Below are 20,519 nucleotides of genomic sequence, written 5' to 3' on the forward strand. Positions count from 1 at the left end.
TGAGGAAGTGACGTGCGCGCCCAGAAGAAATTCTTGACGGGAACAATTTTCTATCTCGTTTTCTGCTCGTCTCTACTAAGCATTTCGTTGGCTTAACGTCGTACAAAAACAAAATGGCAAACTGCATAATTCATATATTTTTTTTGTAAAATCGGGTATTCAGAGCTAATTAAACTCGAGAGGTACAGTTTGATTCGTTGAAGCTGAGATGCTGCACTTCGTAAAATTCATAATAAAAAAAATGATATATTGTCTCGTGGATTCAATCTCTGGGGTGATCGATTTGGTCTCACGAAAGTTTTCCACCGACCACTAAGATAAATCGGGAAGCGCATATGGCGGTCAATCCGGATGCCCAACATCCTTTGATTGCGTTCCCATTTGAAAGAAAATTCTTACAAATACGCCGTAGCTGGAGATCGAACCACGAGTCCCTAGGTCACAATCTGAATATCCTACCATTGCACCGTTGCCCCGGGACCGTCAAATTCATAATGACACCGTGCAACATGGTCAAATAAATATTATTTCATTAAAGCATCGTATTAACTTCTGATTCAATTTTTCCAAATCTTACTTGTAAATTTTGACTGCTATGTTTTATGTAAATATGCATTGGCTTGAAATGACAACCGCCTGAAACTTAACTTCACAGAGATAAAAATAGGTGAAATGTCTACGGAAAAGAATAACTAAGAAATGAAGAATGATGACTGCAAATACTCGGGAGGGATTGATACAAGGTATGAGATTCCATAATCGACATATGACAAGTTTTAGTTTAAGAAGGATTGTGGCATCATTTGGTGGGAATACATCAACAAGTATAGATTAATGACGTACAGTGGTGGTCAATGACGTTTATTAAAAAGATACAATCTTTTACCATTTCTCTTTCTCTCTTGCGATTCATTGAATTCGGAGGAGCAAATTCAGTGGAAAAGGGAGACTTATTGATCCTTTCTTAATCTCACTACTTCATCGACGTCTCTTTTGATAAGCTCCTTTGATGGTTACAATAAACATAAAAGTAAAATAAACTATTAACTATTTTTAAATAGGAACGGGAGATACAAAAAAAATATATATAAAGGTATATTTATACTAAATTAAAAGCGAGTTGAATTTTAATCCAATTACTCTACTTTTATATATATACACGATAGTTTCAAAAAAACTTTCAAACCTAACTACTACCGTTATTATTATATTCAAATAGAATATTAATGTAATAAATAAATTATATTTATATTTGTATATATTATCAATTTATTATCTTCATTAATATTATTAATTTAATTTAATTTATTCTAAAAATAAATTAAATCAAAAGTAATATAGTAAATATTAACTATTAATATTAATGATGATAATAAAATGGTAATATAAATATAAATATATATATATATATATATATAATTTATTTATAATTATTTAAATTTAAAATAAATTTATATATTTTTAATAAAATAAATTTTTAAAATAATTATTTTAATAAAATAATTCGTTAAATTAATAAATATAGATTTTAATTTGATTTTTTAAAATTTAAAATTATTTTTTATATAATTTAATAAAATAATTGATTAAATTAATAAATATAATTCATTAATTTTATTTTTTTAAAATTTAAAATAAATTATTTTTTAAAATTTATATATATTTAAATTAAAATTTATTAAATTAATTAACTTGATTTCAATTAGATTTTATGATGTATTTCAATTAAATTAGTTTTAAAATCAAAAGGTGATAATAGAAAATTTTTTGATAACTTTGAAATCGTAGAAAATTTTAGACTATCAAGATAATCATATTTTCAAATTATAATTCATTTGCTAATATAGTGGTGACGTTGTATTATTTAAAAATCAATTATAATCTAAATCAAATATTATAATCTTAAATAGATAATCAAAGTTATCAATGAGAATCCTAATTAAATGTCCCCTAAAGTTGAAATCAATTCATCCCTTGTTATTCCGTTAAATAAAAAAATAATAGCAACGATTGGAAGTAAAATGAGACGAGCTTTCATACGCGAAGATGAATTAAAAATTTAACGTATTTTGAGAATTTAAAGTTGGCATGTTTTGTTAATTTTACAGATGAGTCCCTCCCTTTATCATGAAAGTCAAGCCGAGCCCCATTTCCAGCCACGATATAGAAGCCCTAGTTCCATAAACCTCATCTTTTTCGCATCCGCTTCTGGCCTCGCTTGCTCACTCCGTCGTCCTCAGCTCTCCGCCTGTTCACGAAGGCAGGCGGCTTGTCGGCGGCAGAAGTATAATGCCCCTAGTAGCCTGCCGCCCTGTCCAAGCCCTTCTCATGTCCGGCTCCAAGTACCTCCAGTTGAGATGCTTCGTCGCCGCGGCACCTGCGCATCTCCGCCTCCGTCGGTTTCTTCATCTTCCCATCCGTACCAGTGTCTACTTCGATTATAGTCTTCGTTCCAAGCATTCTCGACGCCTTTTTTATTTCCGTCAGCCTCGACGCGACATGGCTGCGGACAGTGGTATTCATCTCAAAGATCGCATCTTTCTCCACTTTGGAGCAGGAATCTTCTTAGTTATTTTATGCGCTTACGGTATCTTTAGGATGACCTCATGGATATTAATAGTTGTCTTGCTGCAGCAGTCGAAGTTGCGGTGTCACAAGAGGACGTCTTGACGGAGCGACTGCAGTATTTGCAGGCGAAAGCCGAGGCGGTTGGAATTATGGCCGACGATTGGAAGCTTGGGATGACTTTGTATGTACCATGCCCAAAGGTGCCCCCTTAATGCCCGTTGTTTCTCTGATAGTTACAATTCTCTGGACTCCCATTGAAACTAGAGAGCGCTCTGTTTTTTCGTCTTGTAGCCCTCCATTATATTATAGTTTTTATTTTTAAATAAAACATACTTGGATATAACTGTGTCATTAGTGATAGACAAGGCTTTTGTCTAATAACTATTCATGCATGTTGAAAGCAAACTCGGTAGCAGTGAGATAAAGTTATCGGAGATTTTGACACTTAACACATCTAGTGTGCGAGGAGAATCAACATGTCAGCTCGTCTCTATAAAATCTGGTTGATGCCTTCATTAGTTGGAGCCTGAAATGATTTTCAGAAAATATTTCAAAAAATGGAGCCAGCAGATAATACATTCTAGGCTTTTGAATTATGAAATTGCCAAGTAACACCTCACATAGATTGTTGTATCTGAAGTATCTTTCAAATGAAAAGTTTTGCATTTTAAATGTTTATTGACTATCTCTTCTCGTATTTCATTTTAACAAGCCTTAAGAATGTTGTCCACTGAAGAATCATAATACTTGAGAATTTGAGTAAGCATCTGGACTCAAATTTGTTGTTTTGTGTCTTTCCTATCTTTTGAAGGCTGGTTTGCTTACCAATATTCAGTTATCAACTTGTTACCATAGACCACCATGTAACTTAAATTAGAATAGGGATGGCAGATGGCTGGTTCGCTCGATCATGCTTAATATCCAAATCTGGCTCTGTTTAATTGAACGAGTAGCCAATCCATTAAATACCTTGCTAAATTTTATAACTATCTGATCCCTCCACAAGTTCAATGAATATTGAGATGGAGATGGAATTGGGGGATGCCTTTGTTATTGACTGAGGGGAACCAAAGAGGGGGTCTTTAGTGGCATGTCATGCGATTAGTGGGGTAACGTGATCGAATGGGTTGTGGGTCCATCAACAGGATAATAAGAGGGGAAAAATGAGTATTAAAGATTAGGGTTTGGATTTTGGGGTTTAAACCTTGACTTCCCTATACCCAAACTACCTAATGAAGTACCTTCTTAATACCCTCAACTACACAATTAATCAAAACTTGAATCTGCCTCAATGCACAACTAGTACTAGAATACGATTTGAAGGGGTCAGGTATCACGATCCTGCCACATTTTTCATACAGAAACCTGAACACCACTTGCTTCTTTCCTTTGACCTGGATAGAAAATTCATTGCTCCATACTGTAGAAATTTCAACTTTTGTATTGTTTGGTATATTTCTTAGAAATATATTGCATAGTCCTATATCTAGGTTAAGCCAGCTCACCTGATGTTAATATGAATTTAGTCTAAGCACACTGGGCTAGACTGAAATATAACTAGTTTAGCTAATAGTTGAGTAGGCAAACAGTAGCTAGTCATAAAGGTGAGAACCTCCAATAAGAAGAATGACAATTTACATTTTAAACTAGTTTAGTGACACAATGCTGGATCCTTATGACGCCCAACCATGGTTGAAATGCCTCACTTTAACTCCATATGTAGCTGCTTCAGTGGATTTTTTATGTGAACTGAATATAGGTATCATATGTGGTTTGCATGTGTAATTAGAAAAACCCTTATATGGATCAATGTTACATCATTGTTTGATTTTAAATGGCATTTCATACATTTTGCAATGAATGATTGACATTTTTTGTGATATGAATTGTATGCTCCTATATAAATATTTTTTATATTTTAAATGTTATCCACATATGCCTCTGCGTACCAAACATGCACTGTGCGGCGGGATGACTGTATACCATTGATTATGCTTTTTAGAACGTCACATCCAACGTTATATCACAGAAACATTCATGAGCATAAAATTTTTGAATGTATTCACCAAAGTAAAGATTTAGGATTGAAATGTCTAGATTAGTTATTAGAATAATTTTCATTTAAGTGAAAATTTTAATAAAAACTCATACATGTCTAATGTCTTGCTAGTGTGCTTCACTTCCTCAATCTTCAATATTTTTTCTTAGTAAAAAGGAAAAGAAGTTCCAGGAAAATGACAATAAAGAGAAGAAATGATGAATAAGACATTCAATGAAGCTATCCCCAGGCACATGAACTAAGTGAATGCATATAAAGATAGGTGGTTAATATGGTACAAAACCTAGTCCCAATTAGATGGTTTCACTATTGCCTTGAATTATATTGGTGGTATAGTTCAAGTGCACATACTTATCTGTGTGCATATGTTCTTGGCTATTTGTGTACACCTTTGAGAATGTTAAAACTATCTTAACTCCAAAAAGAAAACATGTACAGGGTTTATATAGTTAACCCTAAGATCATAAGAGGAAAAGACAAGTCTATCCCTGCTTCTCACAACAGAGAACATCTAATATATGCTTGTGCATGATGAAGATGTTGCGTTTGCCTTTGTATATAGCATCGTATGATTTATGTATCAGGAAGTTATCTAGGTGTTGCCTTGTGAATATATAGTTTGTTATCCCTTATTTAGTTGCCTAAATTGTGCATTATTAAATAATTTATGAGTTCTGCTTATTATCTTTGATATTTCAGTGTACAGGCAGACAACCTATGGATAAGAGCTTATTTTTTTTCATCAATGAAACTGGGTGGGTTGCTTTCTGTACATGAATCATGATATGCTCTTCTTTTTTCCCTTTCACTCATTAAATGTTTATGGGCCTTGTGGCCTTTTATATCTTTCTTTGTCTTGATGTTATGTCATAATCATCTAGAACAGTAGCATCATGGAAATGCCTTCAAAGTAATTGTGGATGGCTAGGCAAGATACAGGTAACATATATATGTTCCTGCTACTGCTAGATGTTGGAACTAGTCGTTCTATTTATTATGGATGGCCTATGTCATGCAGGATACTGGAGAAGTCACGGAACATTATGCTACTGGAGAAGTCATGGAAGGTTATTCCAAAAGAAAACAAGCTACTGGAGAAGACATGGAACATTATTCCAAAATAAAACAAGCTACTGGAGAAGTCATGGGACATTTTACCAAAAGCAAACAAGCTGCTGGAGAACACATGGAACGTTATTCCAAAATAAAACAAGCTACTGGAGAAGTCATGGAAGATTATGCCAAAATAAAGCAAGCTTCAAAATCCGAAGACTGCCAAATCATCAGAGAAAGTCAACTTAACCTGGAACCATTGTCTGGAGAGGTAGCTAACAGTGACACACTTGTAAATATTTGATTGCCATCATCATTGTTATGTCTCCACCCTGATAAAAATTTTGGTGAAAACAAAAAGAAAATTGTATGAGGCTCCCTCCAATTGTCAGAGGGGCAACAAATTTATACTTTTGCAAACAAAGAACACATGTTACTGAATTGAAACTTCATCTTTCTGGCTACAAAAGGCAAACTCACTGTAAAACCATGGTTCATCCTCTTAGAATAATAACAAGAAACGTTGTCTTGATTTAGTTAACTTCCTTTATTAGAATAGTATGTTGTGATTTATTTTAAAATTCAAGCAGTGTCATTAGATTTTGACCCTCAAGATACACTTGATAATGATCTATTGTTGCTTCTATATCGATGACATAATTTGATGAGCATTGGATTGCTTCAACAATTTGAATGGCATGGGATCATTGAATTTCATATGATTGAGGATCACTTATTTTACTAAAATTTAGCCACAGATTCTCATGTGGCGTGGATGTGATACTAACTGCTGTATTTATATTCCTTTGGTTTAAAAAACTTTATTGACTGCCCAAATTTTATTTTGAGTTCAATTTTCAGTTTATTAATTTCTTTGAAGAGAGAAGGATATCAGCAGAAACTCTACGGCGAAATGGCATTTTGCAGACTTGTACAAAGGTGTTGCTGAGTTTCACTACTTTCTTCTTCAGGTGTTGGAGAAGAAAATTCATTGATCCTGTTAACATTTGGATATACTATGCAGATGGCTATTGCTTTTCCTTACAGAAGAAATGGAGAGCTTATAAGCTGCAAATACCGTACACTTGACAAAAAATTTTGGCAGGTCTGTGCAATATCCTTTATATTTTTTATAATCACGGATATAATATCATTCCTTTTTTGCAATTCAATGAATAAACAAGACAGAATTCTTTTTTATTTAACATGCATTCTCACCAATGTACAGGAACTAGGCACGGAACGCATTTTATATGGACTTGATGATATAAAGAATGCTAGTGAAATTATAATTGTAACTCATCTTCTTCTCATTAGTTTACATTTTCTGTCTGGTTAGCTTGCCTTATTTATGTTCCTACCATTTAATCATTTTCATCTTTCCTCTTCTATAAAATAGGTCGAGGGAGAAATAGATAAACTCTCTATGGAGGAGGCCGGCTATTGCAATTGTGTTAGTGTACCTGACGGTGCACCTGCAAAAGTTTCGGAAAATATACCTGTTGAGGAGAAGGTTTGACTAGTTTAATATTAATTATTTTATGTTTCTGAATTCTTTGTTGATTTAAATATATAATTTTTGTCATACAGATCTTTTATCTTTTTCTTTCTTTTAGAACTTGATGTTTGTATCTTTTTAAAGGCATGTTGAGAAATGACAACGGGGGCAAAATCTATATTGAAGTAGAAGTCATGTCTAAGTTGTGTTCTAGTTGATGATGCTGAATTTTGTATGTGAAAAACTTTTGACCATAAAATTTTCTATTGCTCATTTTATTTGAATTTTAATGGAATAAGTAAATAGTAATTTGGACATTGCCATCAAACAAAGATCTAAGCTTATATATTTTTTGTTACAAGTTGATATCAAATTTCTCCATCTATGTTAATTATGCTATTAAATGAAATATTGTGAGCCTTGGCACAACAATAAACTTGTTACCATGTGATCTAGTGGTCATGGGTTTGAGTTGCAGAAACAAACTCTTGCAATGCAATGTAGGATAAGGTTGTGTACAATAGACTTTTCTCCGGGATCGTGCATTGGCAGAGCTCCGTGACTGGGCTGCCCTTTATTGTATTATTTTATATGATTTTCAAATATCAAAATTATTCTGGATAATATCAACTGGTTTTTGTAGATAGTTATAAGTTATGGTACACAGGGAAGAGTAAAACAAGAAATGGAGTTGGTGTTATTGTAGATAGTTCGTTAAAGGATGAAGTTGTAGGAGTAAATAGAAAGGGGGATAGAATTATAACTCTCAAAATAGTAGTGGAGAAAGACACTATAAATGTAATTAGTGTATATGCACCTCAAGCAGGATTAGATGAAAATACCAAATCAAGGTTTTGGGATGACCTAGATGAAGTATTACAAAATATTCCATCAAATGAAATGATTTTAATAGGAGGTGATCTAAATGGACATGTTGGAGTGAAAAATGAGGAATATGAGAGGGTGCATGGGGATTATGGGTTTGGAACAAGAAATGAGGAAGGTAAAACTATACTGGATTTTGCGATAGCATATGATCTTATACTAGCTAATACGTTTTTTAAGAAAAGAGAAGAACACTTGATCACATTTAAAAGCGGGAATAATAAATCGCAAATTGACTTTCTTATGGTTAGGAAGAGGGATAGAAAGATTTGTAAAGATTGTAAGGTCATTCCTGGAGAAAGTTTAACTACCCAACATAGGTTAGTAGTATTGGATATACGTCTTAAGCATAATATCCATAAAAAGAAAATATCCACTACTCCTAGAATTAAGTGGTGGAAGTTGAAGGATGAGAAACAAAACATATTTAAGGAGAAGGTAGAAGGACAAGTATTAGGTGAAGTATACGGTGACCCTACTACGACATGGGATAAAATGGTATCAAAGTTGAAAATAATAGCCAAGAGTATACTCGGCGAGTCAAAGGGGCATGTACCACCAAGTAAAGAATCTTGGTGGTGGAATGAGAAAGTACAGGAAAAAGTGAAGGAAAAACGAATAGCCTATAAGAAATTATATATTTGCAAGAATGAAGAAAATTTTAAAAAAAATATACATTAGCTAAGAAAGAGGCTAAAAAAGCAGTGAATGAAGCTAAAAATACAACTTTTGAGCAGTTATATCGAAAATTGGATACAAAAGAAGGAGAAAAAAACATTTATAAAATAGCTAAAGTGAGAGAGAGGAAGACAAAAGATATTAGCCAAATAAGATGTATTAAAGATGAATGCAATAGGGTATTAGTAAATGATGGAGAAATAAAAGAGCGGTGGAAGAGGTATTTTCATCAACTTTTTAATGAAGGTGTAGGTGATCAACTTAACTTAGGTAATTTAAGCAGGTCAAATGAGTATAGAAATTTAAATTTTTACCGTAGAATTCAAATTTTAGAAGTAGAACAAGCTTTAAACGGAATGAAAAATGGAAAAGCCGTTGGACCAGATGATATCCCGATAGAGGTATGGAAGTGCCTAGGGAAACAAGGTATTGAATGACTTACAAAATTATTTAACATGATATTGAAAACAAAGAAAATGCCAGATCAATGGAGAGTAAGTACTCTAATTCCCTTATATAAGAATAAGGGGGACGTACAAAATTGTGCAAATTATAGGGGCATTAAATTAATGAGTCATACCATGAAACTTTGGGAAAGAGTAATAGAAAAACGATTAAGGAAAGAGACTATGGTCACCGAAAATCAATTTGGGTTTATGCCTGGTAGGTCGACAATAGAAGCTATACATCTTCTCAGGCAACTAATTGAAAAGTATCGGGGGCAAAAGCAAGATCTACATATGATATTTGTTGATTTAGAAAAAGCTTATGATAGAGTCCCAAGAGAAATTATATGGAGAATTCTAGAAAAGAGGGGTGTTAGCGTAGTATATATTGACCTAATTAAGGATATGTATGAGGAAGTAACGACTAGAGTGAAGACTTCAGGCGGATTAACTGAAGCATTTCCAATAAAGATAGGGTTACATCAAGGGTCAGCTCTAAGTCCTTATCTTTTTACACTAATCATGGATGAACTTACTGGACACATTCAAGATACCGTACCATGGTGCATGTTGTTTGCAGATGATATTGTATTGGTAGATGAGACACGTGAGGGAGTAAATGCTAAATTAGAATCTTGGCGAGAAACACTAGAAGAGAAAGGTTTTAGGCTTAGTAGAGTAAAGACAGAATATATGGAATTTAAGTTTAGCAATATTGAACGTAATGAGACAAGTATTAAAATAGGAGATGATGAGTTGTCTGGAACTGAGAGTTTTAAATATTTAGGATCATTTTTGCAAGCTGATGGAGGGATTGAAGAGATGTCTTACATAGAATACAAACAGGATGGTTGAAGTGGAGGAGAGCATCAGGTGTTTTATGTGATCGTAAAGTGCCTCTAAAACTTAAAGGAAAGTTCTATAAAACGGCAGTTAGACCTGCCATGTTATATGGCGCTGAATGTTGGGCTATGACTCGAGCACATGAGCAAAAGATGAGAGTTGCGGAGATGAGGATGTTAAGATGGATGTGTGGACATACGAAGATGGACAGAATAAGAAATGAGAGCATTAGAGAGAAAGTTGGAGTTGCATCTATTGAGGAAAAACTCCGTGAGACACATTTAAGGTGGTACGGACATGTACTTAGACGACCGATAAATGCTCCAGTTAGGCGGTGTGAAACTATGACAAATACGCATATCAAACGAGGGCGAGGTAGACCAAAAAAGACTTGGTTAGCAACAATAAAACAAGATAAAATTTATTTAAATATAAATGATGATATAATAGGAGATAGAGCTCAATGGCGTAAAAGGATCCATATAGCCGACCCCACTTAGTGGGATAAGGCTTGGTTGTTGTTGTTGTTGTAATATCAACTGGTTTTTAAATTAAATTTTATAATTTTCTATCAAACCTTATGATGCAAGATTTGATTCAATTTACTACTTGAATATTCACCAATATGATTCACGATAGGAATCTGAAACGTCAATTGGACAACCTTGTTTATTGGTTGTAACAATTTTGAATTTTTAAGTCTCCGTATGTTGTAAATGTCATATATCTGCAACCTTTGTTATTCATGGTTTCTGATGGAGATGGCCTGGTTGAATATTGTGTAGCAAAGCTGTCTGGATTTACTTTTTTGTTTTTTACCCATCATTGTAGTTTACAAAATAGGTTTACAATAGTTTGTATATATTCAAATAGAATTACTAGTTGTATTTATAGCCTCCAGGTCAAACAAATTTTATCTAAAAATTTGGGATGATACTAGATTGTGCCTTCGAACTAGCTTATGCCTTTTTTATCAAACATGCATGGTACATAAATTGTAGATGCCTTTGATTAAGGTTTCAAGTAAATCTCATGTTTAAATTTTGCAAAGGACCTATGTGCTATTTTTCTAGTTTGTTTATTGATGTCTTTCTCAAAATTGATGTCAAATTATTCATTTTTTTAGAATCTAGATTTTTGCAGAAAATTTGATGAATATGTTCTTTAGGTTGTCATATTATATTGGAAGTATAGGTTGTTCTAGTGTTTTAATCATTTTGTTGTGTTTGATGGTTATGTTGTATATTACGTATAAGATGATTCCTTTTGCACTCTTTCGGCATCTAATGTTGGCATGCTCTTTGTAAGGCTAGGACACAAAGTTTCAGTTCTTGTGGAACTGCAAAGATTACCTAGAAAAGGTAGGTTTCTCAAAAATTTACACAGTATCTTGCAGTGTTGACTGGTGTGGTCATTTGTTGCTTATCTGTTATGCCATTCAATGTTAAAATTCTCAGGCATCTCGGATAATATTGGCAACTGATGCAGATGCCCCTGGCCGAGCCTTAGCTGAAGAACTAGCACGTCGGCTTGGTAGAGAAAGGTTTAGTTTCTTGTTGTCATTTTTGATTGTGTTTATATGTATGTGTGTTGTTCTCAATCATGTTTATGTGTATCTTAGATGGTTTTTTAAACTGTGTTTAGTGTATGTGTAATTGAGTTTCTAAACAATTGAGTTGCTTGATACCTCTTAATTTGACAAACATATAGGTGTTGGAGGGTTAAGTGGCCAAAGAAAGATGCCACTGAAGTTTGCAAAGATGCTAATGAGGTTTAGTTTTTTGAACTTTGAACTGCTGTTATCTCTATATGCTACTGAACTTTGCAAGGTTCTTTCTTTCTTATTTGTTATTTGTATCAGCATGTTTCTTGTTTAGGTGGATCTTGTTTCATGTTCTCTCATTACATTGATTTTATTTTGATGGAAAAGAAGGCCGACTCTAGGTGTGTGTGTGTGTGTGTCTATATATATATATATATATATATATATATATTACATTCTTAACAAAGAAAGTCTTTTGTGCTTTCAAATCAGAAATTTCTCCAATGTTGTTAAATTCAAAAAGGAAAATATTTCCTAATTCATAGAGGAATAGGCAATAGGGAAAGACTCATTTTCTCCTTATAAGCGATTAATGCTAAAAATTAAAACTTAAACATTTTTAATTCTAAAAATTGAGGCGATCAAATTAATCAACAAAAGAACAAACATAAAGTAACAATCTAATTAATCATAAATAAACCAACAGATATTTATCATAAAAAGTTAATTAAAAGTTACAAATAAGTATCAAAACTTGACTGGCATGGTATCATATGGTACCGCAACTGGATCATTTTGATAAGATACTGAAACTCCAGTACTAAATATTTTATACCTTGACCCTAAAGTTCAATTTCCATTTGTCAAGCAAGGAGCTCCAAATATGGCTGACTATTCTTGAAAGTCTATAATAGGGTTTCACACAAATAACATTTTGTAGCAGTCCAGAACTTGTATGTAGGCTTGCTAAATAACGGTGAGATCTACTTAGTTACATGGTTAAAAAAATAATAGATTATGTCTCTTGTTCTCCAGTCTCTCACGTCGCTGGTTCTCCAGTCTCCACAGTCAGATTTTCCACCACCATTCCACCATAACCATTTCATTTGCTACATGAAAGTGTTTATAAGCTGAAAGAAAAGAATGAAACAATCAAGAGACGTGCCTTTCACTTTAGCCATTCGGACCAATTGCCTATTCAATAGCTGCTAATGTGGTTTGATATCCTGCAAGAGAATAAGCAGATATTCATGTTGAGCTATGATTGAGTATCCCTTCTAGATATAGATGTTATTTGATTCTCTTGATATTTGAGTTTGGTAGAATCTTAGTAAGTTGCCCTTGGTTGAAGTTTTGCCCCTTTCAACATTAGGATTTGTTTCAGTAGGTTAGTCAGCAAGCCAGTTGGTGTAACCAAGCCACCGTCTTTGAAAGTGAAGGGATTGGCTTGTGGTTTGCAAGGCAATAATTTATTTTTTTCATTTTTAGGCGAGTTAACAAAGTGATTAGTTTATCTTTTAGTCATAGGCCTTGACATTTAATCATTTTCCTGTCCTTCATGAATCAATGATAACAGCACGTCCCTTTGCTTTTGTCGTGGCCACTTGATCAAGTGATTTTATGTATGATCTTGAAGACTTCTAGATGTGAATGGGTTGTGCTTGGGCCAGGTCGTACATAAACTCAAAACGATTTATTTCTTAATAGGTTGAGCTTTGTTGCTTGGTACAACTCATTTCACGTGGTGTTTGGCATGCCATGAAATTTTTAGACTCAAAGTTCAGTACAAGCTTCAACATGATATTTCATGTTATGCCAAGAAAGAGAACGGTCCGGTCTGCTTTTTAGGTATAACAGCGTTATGCCCAATGAACTGCCAACTAATTCAGAATTCTACGAAAATAGTTAGTAATTTTTTTTAAAAAAAAAATCTAACATGAAGTGAAAATGCATGATTTATTTTTACTTAATTACAGCAGAAATTCCATTATTAAGCATCACATTAAGGGAAAAATAAGGGGAGTTGGGGACTGTACCTGGACTATAGGAAATCTATATTCTTCTTATTGAAGAATCACGTTCTAATAGTTCTCTACAATGTGGACCTGATCATTCTATCCTAACTTTTTTCTTTTAGGTACCAGATGGTCTTGGACTGTTTGTTGGGCTTCCTCATCGAAGCTAGGTGTCAAACGTCCTTATTGCCTTAAAATTGATTTTCTACTTCTAATAGTCTTTAAGACTTGCACATCTTTCTGCTTGCTTATTTAGTCGACTCCTTTATTCTTTAAACACCTTATTACACTCACTAAAATAAGACTATTATATTACTGTGAACAGAATAATAACCACTTGTCAATGCACCAACCAGTAATTGGCTTATACTTTGTGCCATCTACATATTTTTTTCACAGTTCAACAGATTCATGAAATTCAATAGAATTTCATCTCTTACTGCTTAGTTGCGCTTTGCAGACAGAACCTTTAGAAAACACTGATTATCAGATACAATGAGGATTGCAAGTACATTCCTAGTACATACATTCACTGTAGCATTAGGATCTGCTTCACAAGAAAGTAGATGGATCAGTTTGAGGTTTTTTCACTTGTTTATTCAGGTCCTGATGAACCTTGGACCAGGGGCTCTGCAGAAAGTTATTGAGAATGCTGAGTTCTATCCTGTAAGGGGATTATTCCAATTTAGTAACTTTTTCCAAGAAATTGATGCGTATTATAACCAGCATCTTGGATATGAGTTGGGTCTTTCTACCGGATGGACAGCTGTGGATGAATTCTACAAGGTAAGAATTTAACCTTGATTCTGTTTTATTACTAAGATATCATCAAGATCATTTTCTATTTGTAAATGAGCTTTGCTTCCATAACTATCTAGCTCTGATCCACTCAATTTGTTTTCCTTTGAACTGCTATTTTATGATTTTTTTGTTTTAAGTTAACTGCTTGGATGTGATGGCATGTGCCCAGCATGTACAAGTACTTGTGGTGATATCGCTCCCCACATGAGAAGGTGCAAAAACCATAGTGAAGGTTTATTGCTGTGAGATGAAATGGTAAAATAGATAAATTACCAAAATGCACTAGTGAACCCACAATCCTATTTCTTGTTATTATGAGCAATTTTATTTAGAATTTCTTGTTAATTTGTTATATCTAATCTTTCTTATGTTGATATGACTTTATGATTTCTATATTTTCCAAATTATGAAAGCCTTTGTTTCTGGTTGCTGAAACGATGTGCAAACTGTGAAGTCCCTCCCTTGGCCAGCTGTGGCAGACATGTCAAAGACTTGTGCAGAGGCCAACTGACCTTAACTTGCCTTGCCAGGAAAGACTTAGGCTGGTCATCTACACAAGAATCAGATCTTTTGGTTTGTGATATTTGCATTATCAGACTGGTGTTGATGATAAATTATGAATTAAACACAATTTCCCTCTAATACCTATTACAAGGCCTTTAATTCCTTTTGAATACGTTATGGATCTTGCAAACACTAAGGAATCGCTTTTAGTTGGTATCTGGCTTTTGAGTTGGCTATTGAAACAGTCATATAGAAGAGAAATACTGTTGTATTCAAGAGGTATGTTTAGGATTAATAAGGGTTAGTTAGGGTGAAATTGTTGAAATTAGAGGATTCTTCAATCTTATTGTTATGATTAGGGTCTGCTTTTGTGGTTTCGGTTTCCAACTTGCATTTAATACGGTGTTAGATCGGTTATCTAAGAGTTAGACCAGCGGGCTTTTATTTGAGTTCACTATGGGTTCAAACTGAGTTCGAATCAAGATGAGTTGTAATTGGACCAATGTTGAACTAGTTTGAATCAGACTTGTTTAGACTGAGCCAACTAGATAAGATTAATTGGGCCTGAGACATTTGATGAGCTATTTTGTTCAAATAATAATCAAAGTGCCTTTTTTGTTGAACTTTTAACATTGCTTCTCTTGAGCAGGTTGTACCAGGTGAGTTAACTGTAATAACAGGTGTTCCCAATTCAGGCAAAAGTGAGTGGATTGACGCCATGATTTGTAACATAAATAAAAGCTATGAGTGGAAAATTGCACTTTGCTCTATGGAAAACAAGGTTTGTTTGTTGACATTTCTTATCTTATCATACAAAAGGATTGATAAAAAAAATCTTGGTCTACAGGTTCGTGAACATGCAAGAAAGCTTTTGGAAAAGCACATTAAGAAACCATTCTTCAATGCAAGGTATTAAATATTTCATGTTTGTTGTATTTGTCTTATTAACTTAGAGTAATTATACATAAATTTCACTGAAAATCACAGTAGTTCATCATGTGGTTAACGATGAAGGTGCTTCATGCTTTTGCTTATTTGCAAGAACTTCACATTTTTCTTCCACAAATTAGCATAATAAAAAAGTAAGCTTATATTATTATTATGTTAGCAAATGCATACTTTCTGATCATAGCTTTCAAGATGAGACATTGTGTGGTTTAATTGAGGTTTGTCTAACCCTTAGATGTCCCAGCCGACGATGTCCCTCAATCTCCAAGCTGCCAAACAGGAGAGAGGATGAGAGAAAGCTTGTAGGAAGAAACACATATAAAGGGACAAGCTTGGCAATGACAAGGGTTGCTAGGGTTTTAGGGATGGCTTTGCCAAGCTCAAGCTTATAGGACTCAACACTAGTTGAAGTGGACAGGCTTTAGAGGTTGAGATGTCACGTGAGATTAGGGGTTTCCACTGCAAAACTTGCAGAGATGAGGTTGCAAGGAGTCAACGGTTGTGCTTTGTGAAGAAGAGAAGGATAGGGTTGGGGTTTCACAAGGAACGGATGGGGGATACACTTGGTTTTATCACTAGAAGGGAGGAAGCATGGTTTTGTGAGAGAGGAGGATGGCATGGGATGGGGTTCTTGTGAGGGAGGGTGGGGTTGTGGCAGAGTCACAGAAGAAGTGAGAAATAAATTAAAAAAATGGAAAAAATGTGTTTTCACATATGTATAGATTTTTTATAATGTCATTTTGTTTTGTTGAAAACTTACTTTCTTAGCACTCTTATTCTGATAATTGAGGTGATGCAGTGTTGATTTTGATTAAATTGTTTGACAGTCTATGTTTGGCTATGAAAATTTGCTGCGGGAATTTCACGATGTCCTCATTCTTTAGTGTTCAAAAGTCAGATAAATAGAGCTGTTGTGTTTATTGGAAATTCTGAACAATATCTTGGACTTTAGTTGCTTTGTTGGATATATTTGGGTCTAATACAGTTCTACAGCGTGAAAAATAAGAATAGAAAAAGTTATTTCAGACTGAGTGGATGGTTCTTCATTTATTATTATTTTTATATTTGGTTTCATATAGTAATTTCTGAGTGTTCATGTGATCTTTATCTCATAGAAGAACCTATTTGATTTTTGACTTGCTTAATAATATTTTAGCTGCCCTGGTATATATCTGATGGATAAAGAGTTTTACAAATTGCTTTTGGTACTTGAGGTTCTTTTATTTGCTTCTAAGTTACTCTTGCTTCCTGGCTATATGTTCGCCTTCTCTTGGTTAATGATATTTTAGCTGCTCTGAGTATATCTGATGGATAAAGAGTTTCACAATATTGCTTTTGGTATTTGAGATTCTTTTACTTTGCTTGTAACTTACTATTGCTTCTTGACTATGATAAGATATTGTGGATCTGCTGAGCGCATGAGTGTTGACGAATTTGAGAAAGGAAAAAAATGGCTAGACGATACCTTTTATCTGATTCGGTGAGTTCTACTTATATTCTGTAAAATTTGAAAATGAATTTTTTTTATTCTGCATTCTCCATGCATGATATAAAAGCTATTGTCCTTCTCTATGGTTGGCATATATTTAACAATTTGTAGCCGATAAGTTATTTCCAAGCATCGTCTTAAGAAGCCTTCAGATAAGCTGCTTATGTGGCCGCATAGACTATGCAATGAGAGACAGTGTTGTGTCCACTTATGGTTGTCTAGGAATATGTTGACTGAACCAATTTCTAGCTTGTTAAAATCCAAATCATATCCCAGTTAATATTATTTCTTTTAATAAATTTTCCAAATAGATAAAGAAGGAAATTCTAGATATTATTAAGTCTGACATGCATATTTCCTTGTACATGGATTCTGTCAATTGGTTAGCATGCATTGCTATATGATCTTGTGTGATAGATGTTGCTTAGATTTATATACAAAATATTTTGTGGATTTCTGGGTTGCTTAGGATGATTAATATAATATTCTAAGTAATAAATGTAAATATTTTTATATTGATTATAAGTTGATTAATTTGATATACTATATGATATATGTCTCATGTATTTTGACACGAGATCTTATACATCTTTGTCAATTTAATCACTATATTTTTCCTTTAATAAATGATGGCATGTAAACCTGCTTTATATTGTGGCTCGATTCCATAGAATCTACATATGCTTTTCAAATATTTTCGATTCCTCAGATAAATAGTTCTCGGTGACTGTTGTAGATGTTTGTCACTTATATGCTTTATTTTCTGGACCATGTATAGGTGTGAGGATGATGGCCTTCCATCTATCCAGTGGGTTCTTCAACTTGCGAAAGCAGCTGTTCATCGATATGGTGTTCGTGGGCTTGTCATTGATCCATACAATGAACTTGATCACCAACGGGCTTCTAGCCAGTGCGTTTTTTCATCATTTTACAGTTCCATATGTTTTCTTTATCATCTTTGAACTTTTAGCAACCATTTAGCACAGCCATTTAACCTGTGCAGTACATCAGAGCAACACTCAATGTTTCCATTCTTGAGTGAATGATATTTTTATGTTGAGATTTCTTTTTGTTGAAAATAGTGTTAACTTTTTAAGCTGGCCTATTGATAAGCATGACGATGTAACAGATCTGAAACAGAGTATGTAAGTCAGATGCTTACTAAGATAAAACGCTTTGCTCAGCACTACTCTTGTCATGTATGGTTTGTAGCCCACCCAAGACAGGTATAGTTTCAGTTGAATTATACATTCATACAAGTGCTACTTTTTCTGAGATTACAATTTCCTTCAGCTTCAAAACTGGAAAGGTGGTCCGCCTAATCTTTATGATATTAGTGGAAGTGCACACTTTATAAATAAATGTGACAATGGAATTGTGATCCATCGAAACCGAGATGAAAAGGCTGGTCCCCTTGATGCTGTACAGGTTCAAAAATGTTCATTTACAGAGATTCATTCACATCCTTGGTCATTTTCTGTCAATATCTCTTTTTTTATGCATACAATTTGTTTAGGTTTGTGTACTCAAGGTGCGAAACAAGGTCATTGGAAAAATTGGCCAGTCTTTTCTCTCCTATGACAGGTAAAATCCTGTTGGCCCACCAAATTTCTTTCATTAATTAGAAATTTTTAATTTTCAATTTCTGTCCCAGCAATCAGATACCTCCAAAACTTCCAAATCTTCAAATTCTATTTCTTGAAATGTAACAATAAACCACAGTATGTGTTTTCAAATTCAGCAAGTGTTCTTGTGAAGTTACAAACCAGAACCAAAGATTTAGTTCTACCCTTGAGGTTACGGTAATGATAGGAAATTCCATGTCACTTTTGGTCAAATGTGCACTAGTAAGTTCTCTTTGTTTGATTTTCTTCCTTAATCTAACGACTTATCGAACAGTGCTAAAGCTGATTCATTCCTTTTAAAGACAATAATTCGTATCACTAACCAAGCATTTTCTTTTGTCGGGCTTCAAGGTCTGGGGTAGGTTGGACTATGTCTGCCCAATCCACTAACGAGATGTATTACTCCTAACTTGGGTTGTATTGCTCCTGTTGCCTAACTCTGTAGTATTACTCCTGTCGCCCAACTCCCTACCTTCGGTCAGACAAATATGGTCAGGAATGACCTGAGACTATCTGAGCAAGGGATGTTCAGTCCATTCTGTCAAATTTTGCTTTGGTGGAATTCAAATTGATCTGCTCTAGTGCATGCTAGGGAGAAGGAAATGTTTTCCACTTTTTTTTTTTGAGTGGTTGCTTTTCGATGCAGTAGTATTCTCTCTTGTATTAAGGTTCTATGATAAGATGCTTCATGAATGCCTCCTTTTGTTTCTATTCATTCAGATCCCTAGTTTTTTTGCTTGAGCCTTCAAGAAACTTAATCAGAAATGTATCCTTCAACAAATCTTTGCAGGACCACAGGAGAATACAAGGATTTGGACTAGAGGCTATTCACATGTTCAGTAAAGGATTAAATTAAGTTTTGCTACTGTGATCTGCATGTGCATTCTGAACAAACAAAAATATTTATGGCCTGCCCGACCAGTTTTAAGCTCAAGCTGTAGCTGGAGGAGTAAAAGAGAATGTGTGCCGTAGAGCCGGGTGCAATTGGAGCACTGGTGTGGGTTTGTAGTAACTACAAAATCAACTTGTCCAAGGATGCAATCCTTCAGCTAAAGTTCATGTGTTCTTAGGTGCCTTCCACACCTAAATTTTCATCTGTTTCTTGTTTAACTTGTGCATTCGAGAGAAGCCAGGGAAGAGCAACTGTGTCAGACTAAACATATTCTAGAATTACTTGATAAAAAGGATTACTCTTTGATCGAACCCAATGAACCTAACAACATCTCATCTTTGTTATAAATTGGATCCATTCCTCGCATGTTCAGTTGGATTTCTTTGTGTTTGGTATGTGCTTTGCTCTGGTGAACTTCTTGGATGAAGTTTGTTATAAAATTATTTCATAGCCTTTTGGCAAATTTTAAAATGTATAATTTTTATTTTAACTAGCATATTACGCGACTACAATCCAACCAGCCTCACACTTATTAATTAAAAAAAAAGATTGATCGAGGGTTAAATACATAAAATCGCTGACATTATTTATTTGCTTTTGTTTAAACTTAATGGCTACATTACTAATTAGACAAAGAAAAAAAAAAAGAGAGAAAAGCTTGGTAACTAATTA

At 34.1% G+C, this 20,519-nt stretch overlaps 1 protein-coding gene across 1 annotated transcript; it reads left to right on the plus strand.

Moving 5' to 3' along the window:
• The first annotated feature begins 2,216 nt into the window (after window positions 1–2,216).
• Window positions 2,217–20,177, plus strand: LOC141839745 (twinkle homolog protein, chloroplastic/mitochondrial-like). The gene is given in 23 exon segments (XM_074727564.1): window positions 2,217–2,358; window positions 2,360–2,468; window positions 2,471–2,515; window positions 2,635–2,768; window positions 5,327–5,382; window positions 5,509–5,566; window positions 5,646–5,951; window positions 6,542–6,619; window positions 6,705–6,785; window positions 6,909–6,974; window positions 7,080–7,193; window positions 11,344–11,391; window positions 11,488–11,573; window positions 11,741–11,801; window positions 14,192–14,374; window positions 15,543–15,674; window positions 15,741–15,802; window positions 17,238–17,321; window positions 18,109–18,240; window positions 18,460–18,556; window positions 18,624–18,758; window positions 18,847–18,914; window positions 19,746–20,177. Coding segments are annotated over 23 exon segments (2,235 nt in total). The 5' UTR covers window positions 2,217–2,289; the 3' UTR covers window positions 19,777–20,177.
• The last annotated feature ends 342 nt before the right edge of the window (window positions 20,178–20,519 follow it).

Source organism: Curcuma longa, chromosome 11 (assembly GCF_044706935.1).
Source record: "Curcuma longa cultivar G26 ecotype Majalengka, Jawa Barat chromosome 11, ITB_CL_G26_1.1, whole genome shotgun sequence".
In the NCBI taxonomy this organism is placed as follows: Eukaryota; Viridiplantae; Streptophyta; class Magnoliopsida; order Zingiberales; family Zingiberaceae; genus Curcuma; species Curcuma longa.